General features: G+C 35.3%; 3 protein-coding genes across 3 annotated transcripts; 1 reads left to right on the top strand and 2 right to left on the bottom strand.

Annotated features, from left to right (window-relative positions):
• Positions 1 to 3,552: 3,552 nt before the first annotated feature.
• Positions 3,553 to 5,677, bottom strand: LOC131614783 (uncharacterized). The gene is made up of 2 exons (XM_058886339.1): positions 5,493 to 5,677; positions 3,553 to 3,901 (listed from the first exon to the last, which is right to left on the bottom strand). The coding sequence occupies exons 1-2, from the start codon at positions 5,664 to 5,666 to the stop codon at positions 3,755 to 3,757; spliced, it is 321 nt and encodes a 106-aa protein (XP_058742322.1). The 5' UTR covers positions 5,667 to 5,677; the 3' UTR covers positions 3,553 to 3,754.
• A 17-nt stretch (positions 5,678 to 5,694) lies between these two features.
• On the bottom strand, positions 5,695 to 8,223 carry LOC131652063 (uncharacterized). The gene is made up of 2 exons (XM_058921842.1): positions 6,691 to 8,223; positions 5,695 to 6,591 (listed from the first exon to the last, which is right to left on the bottom strand). Exons 1-2 carry the CDS (start codon positions 8,221 to 8,223, stop codon positions 5,695 to 5,697), a joined length of 2,430 nt encoding a protein of 809 aa, XP_058777825.1.
• A 391-nt stretch (positions 8,224 to 8,614) lies between these two features.
• LOC131652052 (G-type lectin S-receptor-like serine/threonine-protein kinase At1g67520) lies at positions 8,615 to 9,199 on the top strand. Its single transcript, XM_058921830.1, has one exon. The coding sequence runs from the start codon at positions 8,615 to 8,617 to the stop codon at positions 9,197 to 9,199; it is 585 nt and encodes a 194-aa protein (XP_058777813.1).
• The last annotated feature ends 4,588 nt before the right edge of the window (positions 9,200 to 13,787 follow it).

Here is a 13,787-nt window from a genome sequence, read left to right as displayed (position 1 = left end):
TAGTGATCTTGGACTCATTAGATAGAGGGCATGGCAAAGAACGTTTTAAGATCAAACTTGTTCAAAATAGATACTTGTGGAGGGAGAAAATTGGATCCCAAGACAGCATACCACGTGTTTGTGGAAATGTCACGCGCGTGACCTGAAATTCTGCCCAGCCGGATGTAGGACCTTGGCTTTACGACACAGCAACTTTGGGAGCTTGTAATTGTTTCAATATTTGCCCAATTTCCATAATTCTGGTTTTGTTGGGTAGAGCACATGGAGAGGAATAGAATGAGACCAAGTTGGGATCATTATCACATCTGTACATCTCTAAAATCAGCTTGCAGTTTGGCATGCCACATGCTTGATGAAATGTCTGGTCATGACTTGGCTCATGACTTGGATTGTGATTTAGATTAAATGAATCTTCAGCAACTTCAAACCTCAATAACTCTCTAACCAAGCTTCAAATGAAAAAGTGTCCAACTACAAAGTTGTTCTCTTCCATGGGGGGAACAACTTTGATGTTGGAAATTTCTCCAAAAAATGCCATTTGCCATGTGTAAATCAGGGCTGAAGTGGACTGCTCATCAAGATTTAAAGCCCTCAAAAATTTTCTAAGTGTCAAAACTTTCCCTTTTGTCATTTTTCTATTTTTGGCAACTTTTGTCAAACTCCTGATTTTATCCATTCTTTGACTTTTCTTGGTTGAATTTCCACCAAAAGTCAATATTTGAATAATTCTTCTGATTTTTGACCCAAAAGTCAACTGTTTTGATTTTCCTGACTATTGATGAAATTCTTGATTAAATCTTCTCCAGTCAAATCCAGTCAAATGAATACATCCACATGGCTAGTGTGAAAGCTTCTCATTCATATAATCCATCCCTGATTAAATGTTGACCAGAAAGTCAGCTGGTTGACTTTGGTCAAAGAAACCCTGATTATGATGATTTGGGCAATCAAATGTCTCTTGAACTTGTACCTCCTCACTAATGCCATGAACTAGATGAAAACCCTGATTTCAAAGGATCTTGGGCAAGATGATGACACCCCACATTAGGCTTCAAGTCTCTCCTTTTGACCAAGGGCCAATGATACAGATGCATGCAATGATATGACCTGAATGGATGTATGTTTATGAGTTGCAAGCCAGATGAATAAGGGTAGGACAAATTTGGGGTATGACACCGGGGGGAGTCTTTGAACGACGTTTTTGCTCGAGTGCCCCGATCCTGTCGCTTTGCTGCTGAATAAGCGCGTTGGTCTGGGAAAGAGCGGCCAGAACGGCGGTCATGGTCTGGTCCAGAAGAGTCTGACCCTTGGAGAGGAAAGGGTTGCCCAGAGTCTCTTCGTGGTTGTCCTTCCCGCCTGTATTCTCGAGATGTTGGAGCGTATCGTCTTGGAGATCTCTTGGGGAAGGAGATGTTGTGGCACCGTCGCGAGGGACAGTGTTCCTGGATGGAGGTATGATGACGGAGATGTCGTTTTTGTTGAGTATCGTAGCGTCTAATAAAGAGGAATCTTCGTTATTGTCAGCCATGAGTAATAGTTGATTAGAGCTTTGGTTTCTGGGTTCTTGTAGGAGGCAAGAATGGATCAAGAAGGTGCAAGAAGAGGAACGGGGGAGCTGGATTTTCCCACAGACGGCGCCACTGATCTTACCGAGCAGATCAGATGGCTAGCAACAATGAAGGCTTGAAGTTCGAAACGGTTGAGAGGGAAAAAAGGGGTTGTACCTACAAGGCACTCCGATGCCAAAGTAAGTATGTGTTCCACAAGGTACAACAAAGTGAGAGAATTTTGGGGTAAGAAAAGATTACCTTGCCCTCTGTGGCGAGAGGGCTATTTATAGGGTGTCCTTGTGCGGAATTGACTCCTCCTTCTAAGGCGGACATTTAGGTGACGCGCGAGCTGGCTGCTTACCGGGCACGAGGCTCTCTCGTGGTCGGTTGTCCTGGGCGTTTGCCCGGAGCGGTCCGGGGGAGGCTGTCACGCGTGGTCTAAGGCGCCTTGGGCCGAAGGTTGGATCGGCCCAATTAGAATGATTGGGTCGGTCCAGAACAAAAATAATACAAAATATAAATTTAAATAAATTTTAAACCAGGTCTAATTGCAAACAGAAAAAAAGTTGTTTCAATTAAGGTTTGAATAAAGACTATTATATTTTAATTTAATTTTTTTTAAAAAAATATGAAAACGGCGTCGTTTTGTGCGGAAAAAAAAAGAGCATGCATTTGAACTGCCGATTCACCGATTTTTTCTGGTTTTGACCGGTTTTGGCCGATTTTTTCTGGTTTTGACCAATTTTGGCCGGTTTTTTCTGGTTTTGACCGGTTTTGGCTGGTTCTCACCGGTTCAATAGCATATCCGGCAGGGCCGGTCCAAGGGTAAGGCGGGCTAGGCCCTCGCCTTAGGCCTAAAAAAAATATTGTTTTCAAAGGTGTTTTAGACCTCAAAATATTTAAATTTTATATATTTTTCCGAAAACGAAAAATTGTGTATAGATGTTGGCTCATTTGGTAAGGTAATGATATTTTATTTCGAAGGTCTTATGTTTAAATCTGGTAGGGTCACAAATGAGAAAATATTACTATCCTTTTTATTAGAATTAATGGCTTTTTAGATTTTCCCAAAGAATTTGCCTTTAGATTTTTTTTTTAACATTGTTTCATTTTTTAACGAGGAAATAATTATTTCTCTAGAGTAATTTGAGTATATAAATTATTATTAAATAATTATCAATTTTATTATTTAAATAATTTTATTTTTAATTTTTTACAAATTCATTTTTACTTGTGTTACATAAAAGCTTTAAAAAAATACAAAGATATTTGTTTAATCAACATAATATGTGAGAGCGGAGAACATGACTCACTTTATAAAGAGTCAATTTTGTATTTTGAAAGATAATTTAACCTTGATAAAAAATATAAATATTTAATTACCAAAATTAACATCAGTTTCATAATAGATACCAAAAAATTTAGTCGTAAAAACACTACAGGAAAAAAGGTCTCCCGCCACGCCCAGAAAACCGAGGCTATATGCAAAATAACCGTGGCGTAACGCTTAGGCCACGGTTTGGCCACGGAAATCCAACTGTGGAGTATACGGCCGTGGCCTAAAGTAAAGTCCACGGTTTTTTGGTATAGACCACGCCTTTTTTACAACCGTGGCATTTTTAGGCCACGGTTTACGTAGCTTGATTAAGGCCGCGGTTTGATCTTGCCATGACTTATAAACTGTGGCTTTATGGTAAAGCCACGGTTTCATTTTAACGTTTACGACACAGTATTGGTTCAGGATATAGCCACGGTTTGGTTATGACCACCTATTTAAAACCGTTGTTATATGTTATGCATTTTAAACCATTTATATGCCACGGTTTATTTCATGTTATGCATTCTAAACCATTTATCTGCCACGGTTTATTTCTGTATCATTACATAAATATATATATATATATATATATATATATATATATATATATATATATATATTTATATTTATATTTATATTTATATATGTATAAATATATATATCAATATTAAATTAACAATGAAATTAACATTAATAGTAGTTCATCCACTAATAATAGTTGGATACTAAGTTTTTCATCCCAAATTCAAAATCAAAACAACCATATTAAGTTGATCCATGATCCCTACACTATTTAAGTTGTACCACCACAAGTTTCTCTCAAAATGGAGTCATCCCAAAATAACCAAAAAAAGTTCTAAAAACTGGGCTAGATAACATAAAACAACTATTCTTCTTGATCTTCTCCTTGCTCTTCTTCCACATCTTCTGAACAACCACCTTCTTCAACATCTTCAGCATAACCTCCTTCCACATCTTCATGATCATCACAAGCTTCTTCCATATCTTCATCACAATCTGCTTCCTCTCCACCCTACAATAAACATAACATCATTCAACATTCATAAGTGTACGTACTAGTCATGGTTGTGTAAAATAGAATCATGAATCAAAAGACAGTTTTAGGCCATCACCACCAAAATCATGCATACACCTATTTCAGAATCGTTTCCCTATTTCATACACATATTTCAGAATCAAATCAATGGAAATATAGAATTCTTACAAACTGAAATAAAATAATCAATTAAACAAGTTGGTCCATCAAGGCGCAAGGGCTTGAATTCAGTAAGTATATCCTAAGTTAGAACCCACTTTTACTCCATTTCATTTGGTCATTTTTGGAGTAAGTATATCAATGACATGTATTGTAAAAAAGCCATGATGGCATCACCTTCCAACATCAGAGACCATTTATGAGGATTAAATAGAGTGATTGAAGATCTAACTTGTTTGATAAGAGGTCCATTTCTATCACACCTTATTCTTTTTCTAGCAAATACACTAACATCATGTTTAGCCTAAAAAGCTGCAGCATTAGTCACTGCAATAACTTGGAATGCTAAAAATAGAGGAGTTTCTATGTACAACAAAACACAATGATTCTTTTATTTAGTGCATGGCTTATCAAACAAGAATCATAAAACCACAACAAAACCTTCAAAATCAAATACCTATTAAGGGAAAGCCATATAAGACACTCAGTTTCAAAAGGTCAATCAGCAACACAAGTTAAAACTAGAATACTAGTTATGTCATAGATTTTTGCTTCTTTGAAAAGATGGTTTTGAAACACTAAGAAAGATAATATTGAGATACTATAAGATACATGAATATCTTCTAGCAATTTACCTAGTTATAGTTCTTGTGTATTTATCTTTATGCCTACTTTTTTTTGGCACAGGTTTTAGAGGCAAAAGTTATCCAAATAAACTCTGCACGTGGGCGCATATTTTTATCATTAAAGGAGGTCACGGTAATCATCTATATAGTTATTTTCTATGAAGTACTTCCATTATTTGGGAAAATCTATTTAAACTAAGCAAGTTTAGATTCCTAATTCAACAAATCATTGCCTGCCTATTACAGCCTGATCCATTGATGGAATCCTTAGAGTCTGTAGTTGGGGATCATGAATCCTTTGATGGGAGATTGGAAGCAGCTCAAATTGATACAGAGGTAATCTTGACATGAAAGTAGAAGTGACCGGGAATTTTTTTTAAATGAACCTAAGTACACCCATTGTATTGATTAAATAACTGTGTTGTTGGATCTTATTGTGTCAGTAGTTTAGCAACCAACAAAAGGCTTATGAAAATTTAATTCTCAGACATTGACATGCAGAGTCATGTTCGTTAGATTATTTCTGCTTGATGATAAATCCAAGGGTAACAAAAAATGGTCAATCAGCAACATGATGAAGCAAATCAAGTAACAAAAATTGATCAGTTTCTAATTCAGTGCCCTATACACTTTCAGAAAACACTTGCCATCAAATTAGTGCCCTATACAGTTTCTAATTCAGTGCCCTAAACAGTGCCATATGCTGCAATTTCAGAAAACACTTGATAATTCAGTTCCCTAAACAGTGCCATATGCTGCAATTTTTGTAGTTTAGAGTATACCTGTTCGCAATGCGGAATATGAGTTGATGCAGACGAATGTGGATCAGCAGGAGCAGCAGTAGAACTAATGGAACAGCCCATAGCACTTGCCATCAAATTAGAGATCTCGTCGTCGCTCATTTGTGGGTTTTGTTGCTTCATCATTGTCTTAAATAGCGCCTTCATACCATCCATCTCCCTCTTCATGCCAGCCACTTCATCATTAAATTTGAACTTCATTGCAATTGAATAAGATGTATCGATGGGCATCATCCTTTGATTTCACATCAAGATGAAAGGGTTTGCCTGCCCCCCCTAAAGGACGACCGGCAGTTGTAAAGTAATCATCTGGATCTGTTTCAAGTGAATCGGTAACATCATAATTCCGACTCTTCCTATTAAACCTTGTATCTACATTGCTATGCAAATACCTTGAGCAAAATGTTATAGCTTCTTCAGCCAGATACCCCTTGGCAATAGAACCTTCAGGATAAGCTCTATTGCGGACATAGTTCTTAAGTTTACACAAGTATCTTTCGGTGGGATACATCCATCGAAATTGAACAGGACCACCCAATCTAACTTCATTTACAAGGTGAATAGGCAAGTGAACCATTATGTCAAAGAAACTTGGAGGAAATATCATCTCCAACTGACAAAGTATCTCTGCAATCTCATTTTCTAGGTAATCTAAATCTTCCACTTGTATAACTTTCTGACATAGAGAGCGGAAAAAGGAACCAAGACGAATTAGTGGGGTTGCCACCTCCTTGGGCATTGTGCTTCTTACTGCGATTTGCAACAAATAGTGTAACATGAAATGCGTATCATGACTCTTGTAACCAGATATTTTTCTGTCACCAACTTGTACACATTTTGAAATATTTGATGCAGTCCCATCTGGTAACTTGGCAGCCTTTATAACTCCACAAAAAATTGACTTCTCGTGCGGAGTCATTGAAAAACACGCTTTTGCAAACTCTGAACGTCCTCCACCAATCTCCCTTGGATGAAGTTTTTCTCTAATTCCCATTTCTTGCAAATCATAACGGGCTTTAATATGATCTTTTGTCTTCCCCATGATGTCCAAAAGAGTTCCAACAATACTATCAAATATGTTCTTTTCAATGTGCATTACATCTAAGTTATGGCGCAATGTATTTTGAGCCCAGTAAGGCAACTCAAAAAAAATTGACCTCTTCTTCCACGGGCCATCAACTTTCTTCTTTTTCTTCCCAAATTCATTATTGAAATCTTTTAAGAGTTCAAGAATTTCAGCCCCGTTTAACATGGATGGTGCAGTTCTATGTTCTTCTTCTCCGTTAAATGATTTGACATCGTCTCTCCAAGAATGAGTTCTTGGTAAAAAGGTACGGTGGTCCATATAACACATCTTATGACTGTGTTTGAGGTATAACGAATTGGTGTTAGATTTACAACAAGCACACGCCAATTTTCCTTTGGTGCTCCATCCCGACAACATAGCATAAGCAAGGTAGTCACTAATTGTCCACAGAAGAGCTGCACGCATTTGAAAAGTTTGATTCATTGAAGAATCATATGTCTCTATGCCGGATTCCCATAACTCCTTTAGCTCCTCTATCAGTGGTTGGAGGTAAACATCGATATCGTTGCCTGGAGATTTTGGTCCAGGAATAAACAATGACAACATTGTATATTCAGGTTTCATGGACAGCCAAGGTGGTGTGTTGTATACCATCATCAAGACAGGCCATGTACTATGAGATAAGCTCATGGTCCTAAATGGATTAAACCCATCACTCGTTAAGCCAAGTCTTACATTGCGGGACTCACTAGAAAAATCTGGATGGAGCTCATCAAAGTCCTTCCACGCTTTACCGTCAGCAGGATGCCTCAATTTTCCATCCTTTGAGCGCTCTTCTTCATGCCATCTCATTGACTCAGCTGTCTTTGAACACATGAACAACCTTTGTAGTCTAGGAATCAACGGAAAGTGCCTCAAAACTTTTGCAGGAACTCTACAGTCATTTTTGGGTTGCTCAGACTCGCATCCTTCAGTTGCAGCATTTTGTTTCCACCGTGAAGCTTCACAAATAGTGCAAGAATTGTCCTTTTCATGCTCCTTCCAAAATAGCATGCAATCATTTGGGCACGCATCTATCTTCTTATAATCAAGGCCTAAACCACTTATCATGGCTTTTGTCTTGTAAAATGATTCCGGAATGTTCAAATCAGGCATTGCTTCTTTCAATAATTCTAATAGGGCAGTGAATGACGTATTGCTCCAGCCGTGGAGACATTTCAACAAGTAGAGTCGAATCGTGAATGATAACGAAGAGAAGTCTTTGCATCCAGGGTACAGTTCTTGTTCCGCCTCTTTAATCAAACTGTAAAACGTTCTAGCCTCGTCATTGGGACCTTCACCAACTCCGTGTGCTTCTGCCCTATCTCCATATATGTCATGCAATAAGCCAGGAATGTCATCATGTGATCCATCTTGATCTTCCATCCCATCACCAATTTCCATAGACCTTTGTAGTTTCTCCCCATGGTGCACCCAAACGTCATAACCGTCTAGAAAACCTTTGGCTATTAGGTGATCCCTAATAATATCCCTGGTTTTCCAATATATATTTTTACACTTAGCACAAGGGCATAGAAGTTCACCTCCTTGAGGACTTCCTTTAGTGAAGGCAAAGTCTAAAAATCGAGTAACACCGTTGATGTACTCTTGACTAAACCACGGTAATTTAGTCCACTCTTTGTCCATCGCTTGATAATCTATATATTTGAAACACAACACATAACACATTCAAAACACATAACACATTCAAAACTTAATTCATATAAAAAAATGCACTAACAGTACCAAAACATGTGTTGAGCAACCAAAAAATTACTGGGACAGAATTATTGTATATAAATGGAATTACTGGGACAGAATCTTTGCAAGAAATAAAATGCAGTTGGTGGTGGCAGAGGCGGATCTCTCTCTCTCTGACAGAGATTGGAGAGAAGTTCCTCTTCCCAGCCAAAGAAAGACAGCCTCCACTAAAAATTCCAGACAGATTTACCTCCCACCAAAGATCAAATCTCTCATACACTCTTTTTTTATAGTCGAAAAATAAGAAAAAGCCTATAGAAACAATACTTTGGCTACTATGCTAGACACAGGTAACTTTGTACTTGAACAACTTCACCCCAATGGAACTAAGAGTTTATTGTGGCAGAGTTTTGATTATCCATCAGATATTTTGATCCCAGCAATGAAGTTAGGTGTTAATCGAAAAACGGGACATAATTGGTCTCTAATTTCGTGGTTGACTCCTTCACTGCCATATTTGGGTGAATTTAGTCTTGAATGGGAACCAAAAGAAGAAGAATTGAACATTAAGAAACGCGGGAAAGTGTATTGGAAAAGCGGAAAACTTGGAAATAATGGATTGTTCGACAATATTCCAGCAAATGTTCAACAAAATTATCAATACGTTATTATCTCTAACAAGGATGAAGATTCTTTCAGTTTCAAAATTAAAGATCGGAACTCTAAGATGCTTACAGAATGGGCACTCTTCTCTGATGGGAGGTTTGTGAGTTTGGAAGGAGAGTTGGGTAATGCAGATATTTGTTATAGATATAGTAATGATACTTGCAAATTGCAACTACTATGGATAATAAGCATGAACAGAGTGAAAGAGGAAAATCATAATCAATGCATAGTCAGTTTCCAATATATTATGATATGAAAGTAGTTACTAGTTTGCCAAAAAATCACTTTTCTACTTAAAGGTCATCAAACACAAATCATTCCGCTACAAAGTACATGTCAAAATCAACTCTAGCAAGATCTAATCCAACACATAGGAAAGCAGCAGCAAACACAAATCTAAGTGAGCTCAGAAACAAGTTAGAACACTGACCTTAGTGCCAAAACGACCTTCTGGATGATCTGTTTCAAGAATATTCCTCCCCTAAACAAACAAACAAAAAATACATAATTACAAACTTCCTTCAAATGAATAATCTATAGTATATTGCAGCATAATAGAGTTTCAGAGTAAAATTCATAAATTATCATACACATACACATATCATAATAACAAGAATTTCTTCTAATAATCACAAGAAATTCAATTCAATTCATGATATTAAGCATAACTAGCATTCTGATTTCGTCCCAAACAGAAATTCAATTTTAGATTTAACAATACTAACAGTCAAATAACGGAAATAGCAGTTATAACTTGAATCTAACATACTTTCTCAACCTAAAATCCAGATCAGTTTTCAACCCTAACAAAATCTAACCTAAATCACCATAACAAAGTCTAACATAAACTCAGTGCCTCTCTCAGTTTCAAATCACCATAACAAAATCTAACATAAATAACAACAACAGATATAACAATGCAGAGATTAGTTCAAAATGAAGCCCTCAGTAGATTAGGTCAAAACAAAACATGCATCAAATCACACTATCCAAACATCAGTAGTAGAATTTCTTTAAACATAGATTAGGCCAGAAAGAAACCCTACCGTATTAGCGTCCAGAAGCTTTGGTACCTCACATGCAAAACAAAATATATATTAGGTCAAAAAAATCAGAGGAGACGAGGGAAGATGAGGAACACGAAGAGAGAAGAGAATCGTACCTCAACTACAAAACAATCGTACGCAGATGAATAGAGGAAGCCTCCAGAAGCTTTGGTACCTCAACTACAAAACAAAATATATATTAGGTCCAAACAAAATCAGAGGAGACGATAGAGAAGATGAGGAACACGAACAGAGAATCGTGAGATGAAGAGAGTTAGGGTTCGTGAGTTAGGATTCGTGAGATGAAGAGGGTTAGGGTTCGTGAGATGATTGAGGTTAGTGAGATGAAGGTGAAGCAGAGATGAAAGCAGAGATGAAGGTGAAGAATCTAACCTGTAGGCGATGGAGGTGGCAGCAGCGGCGGAGCGGCGGAGCGGCGAAGCTGAGATGGAGTTTTCAGATAGTTTTGGGAGATGAAGTTTTCAGATAGTGTTTTGTTCATATGGCTCTGCAATCTCGTTTTTGTTATTCTTTCATTTTTTTTCTTTTTTTTAATTAAAAAAATAGAAAAGAAAATATTAAAAGATAGAGGGAAACTAAAAAAAAAGGAGGGAACTTTTGGAGGGTTTTTTTTTGGGGTTTTGGCCACAGTTTGAACTGAAAATTATAGGCCTCGGTTTCTTAGTTGCGGCTTAAAATATCTACCGCTATACAGGCCACAGTTTTACACTCCGGATTCAATATTTCTATAACATACATCTACGCTTTGATAATCATGGCTAAATCATATAAGTGGCCACAGTTTCTGAGCTGTGGACAATTTTAGCGTGGCCGTAGGCCAAATTTCTAGTAGTGAAAATATTAGAACTTCTTCTAAAAGTCAAATATTTAATTATAGTGGATGAATAAAAAAAATCGTTTTAATAGTCGCCTTAGATCTCACATTACGTTGGGTCGGCCCTGATATCTGGTCCAGCAATCAGACAAGCCCGGTGATCTCTCCAATTCCCGGTCTGATCGATCAGTTCGGTCCGATTTTTAAAACAATAACTTCTTGCATGGTTGATGCAAAGTTGACCGGCTTATGTGATACTTATGCAAGACTACTAACACGACAAGGGTTCTGCAAATTCTAATTTTTGAAGATTGTTTCAACTAACATGATTTAAACTGTCTGTAGATGTTGTTCCTGAAAATGTGGTTAGAATGTACACTTAATATCACATTGCAATTACGCTACTATGTTGTTGTAGAGGTTACAACGTCAGGAATATAGTAGCCCCAATTTTAGATACTTTAAAACCATGCGCCTAATTAATTATAACTTACTAATTCAAATATTTAATTGCAAGATTTTAGTTGAACTACTTATTGTTGAAGTAGGAGTAATATGACATAAAATAAAATAAAAAGGTAGAGGAATTCAAAGCCAATGGAAAATGAATCAACTCAACTCAGATTGCTCTTGTTTGCATCTTCCAAAGGCTTTTCCAACAATATGGGAAATAGCTGTCAGCATGAAATAAAGCACAAGAATATATATTTACTCAGGAATTCAACTTGAAGTCAAGAACTAAAGTGGTCAATTAACCTATTCTATAGGTACAAAGTTAGACTGTTAAGAGACATAAGTGGGAGTTGATTGAAGGTAAAGCTAAGAGCATATCTTTCAGATTTTCAATGGACCATATCAAGTGTCATGGAGAAAAAACCGAATAACTGAAGGATTTGAAGGACCTTACTGTAGTGTATATTCTGATTTATGCAGTGAGGGCATAAAATTCTAAATCAAAATTGAAAACAAAATCAATAAGAACCGTAACTAGAACGAGATTCTGGAGCAGTGATTTTAATTTGGTTATAGACAGAATATATGCATATGCAAGTTGCAAAATCAACACGAAAATTACTCGGTAATGACATAAGAAGTGAAGTTCGTGAAAAGTTTGTGACATCATTGGTGAATCACTAAACAATTTTAAGTACATTAGCGAGATTGACTGAATGAGAAAAGAGTGGAGCATCAGGAAAAGCAATAAGCTTCAATTTGACCCCTTTCACATTCTCTCGTTATTAACCGGTCTAAAAAAAGTAGAAGTTTCACTTTGCTCATTTTTTATTCACAAAAAAAAGTAAAAAATTAACATAAAATTAATTTATTAAACCAAAATATGTAATTAAATCAGTCAAATATAAATATAAAGATTATTATTCAAATATTTATATTTTACAAAATCATTTTTTAAAATATTACAAATTTTTTAATATTCAATTTTTCTAAGTCGAAACATTACTTTTGACATTCTATAACATAAACAAACATTATTGAAGACCAAAACATAGTCAAAATCACAATTTTTTTAAAAAAAATATATTTTAAAAATGATTTTTATGAAAATTTATTTGAAATAGCTTGATTTTTTGAAATTTTGATATCTAAAAAAAATTTCAATATAAAGATGAAATACCTAAAATAAATTTTAAGATTAATTATTCAAACCAAATTTTTATTAAAGCTTTTATAAAAAATAAATTTATAAAATTTTTTTACACGAAATTATATAATACTATAAAAATTATTTTTAAAAAAAGTCAAAACAAACAGGCTCAAAGTCATGGTTTCTTCATTTTGAATGTTAATTTTTTGATCACCGATTTTAATTTTTTGGTACTCGTGTATTTTGGTCTCTCAGTCCTCCATTTTAAAGTTTATTTTGATGTTTGAAAATGTCTAAGTGGACAAATTTAAGATAACATGTTAGAAAAATTGTCTCTAAAATATAACATGGATATTAAATTTATGGGTTTTGCTAACCAGTACCCTCAGGGCAATGGTTAAACATTCCAAAAAAGGAAAATATTTTATAGAAAATTAAATATTTTAATTTTCGAGACATTAAATACGCAGATTACCGAGATAAATTTTCTATTTTTAAGGTCTTAACTATTGCACTGAAGGCACTGGTTAGCATTTCCCTAAATTTATTAATCTAGATTTTGTCACTCAATATAGTGTGGGGATGGAATCCATAAAAACAAAAATAAAAATTAAGAAACTAAAAAATTAATTGTTAGACTTAATTGAAACTTTGGTCTCCATTTTATCTTTTTTTAGTTTTGGTTCCCCTATTTTAAAATCTGAAATTTTAGCCCCTATATTTTAGTTTTTTGAGGATTTTGGTCCCCCTGCAAATTCGAAGGTAATTTTAAATTAAATGACGCTCACATTGATGATGTGTCAGTGCTAGTTCAGCAATGAACGGTTAAAAAAAAATTAATTTTATTTAAGATTTATGTTGAACATGTCATCAATCAATGTGAGTTTCATTTCATTAAAAATTGCCTTCGGATTTGCAAGGGGACCAAAAATCTCAAAAAACTAAAATAAAGAGACTAAAATTCCGGATTTAAAATAAAGGGACTAAAACTAAACAAAAAAAAAGATAATAGAGAGATCAAAATTACAAGTAAGCCTAATTATTAAAATGAAGGGATGGAATTTTTACTTTTAGAAATAGAGTGACCAAAATGTAGAAATAAATAAAAGTCAATGAGACGTCATAAATAAATAAATAAATAAATAAAATCATAAGCTTATCAATTGACCAATTATTAGAAACATCAAGGTAACATGAGACTAAAAGAATTAAATTAATAGTTAAATATACGTTATTCTCTTGTAATGTTAGTGAGATTCAATTTTTCTTTTGTAATTTCTTGTTCCATTCTCTTTTGTAATGTAAAGATTTTTGTGTCTTTGACCTTTCAGTTGACATTGAATCTTCATGCCTGACGTAG

The sequence above is a fragment of the Vicia villosa genome, linkage group LG1 (genome assembly GCF_029867415.1).
Source record: "Vicia villosa cultivar HV-30 ecotype Madison, WI linkage group LG1, Vvil1.0, whole genome shotgun sequence".
Lineage (NCBI taxonomy): Eukaryota > Viridiplantae > Streptophyta > Magnoliopsida > Fabales > Fabaceae > Vicia > Vicia villosa.
Note: the sequence above shows the minus strand (reverse complement) of the source record. Positions and strands in the feature narration are given on the sequence as shown.

What these genes read in the sequence shown, in the direction of transcription:
- LOC131614783 (XM_058886339.1), bottom strand. Translation starts at nt 5,666, where the DNA reads ATGGATGGTATGAAGGCGCTATTTAAGACAATGATGAAGCAACAAAAC. An exon ending in ATATTCCGCATTGCGAACAG is followed by an intron (nt 3,902 to 5,492) that starts GTATACTCTAAA and finishes TGTTTATTGTAG; the next exon opens with GGTGGAGAGGAAGCAGATTG.
- LOC131652052 (XM_058921830.1), top strand. Translation starts at nt 8,615, where the DNA reads ATGCTAGACACAGGTAACTTTGTACTTGAACAACTTCACCCCAATGGA.
- LOC131652063 (XM_058921842.1), bottom strand. Translation starts at nt 8,223, where the DNA reads ATGGACAAAGAGTGGACTAAATTACCGTGGTTTAGTCAAGAGTACATC. An exon ending in TTGGGAAGAAAAAGAAGAAA is followed by an intron (nt 6,592 to 6,690) that starts GTTGATGGCCCG and finishes CACATTGAAAAG; the next exon opens with AACATATTTGATAGTATTGT.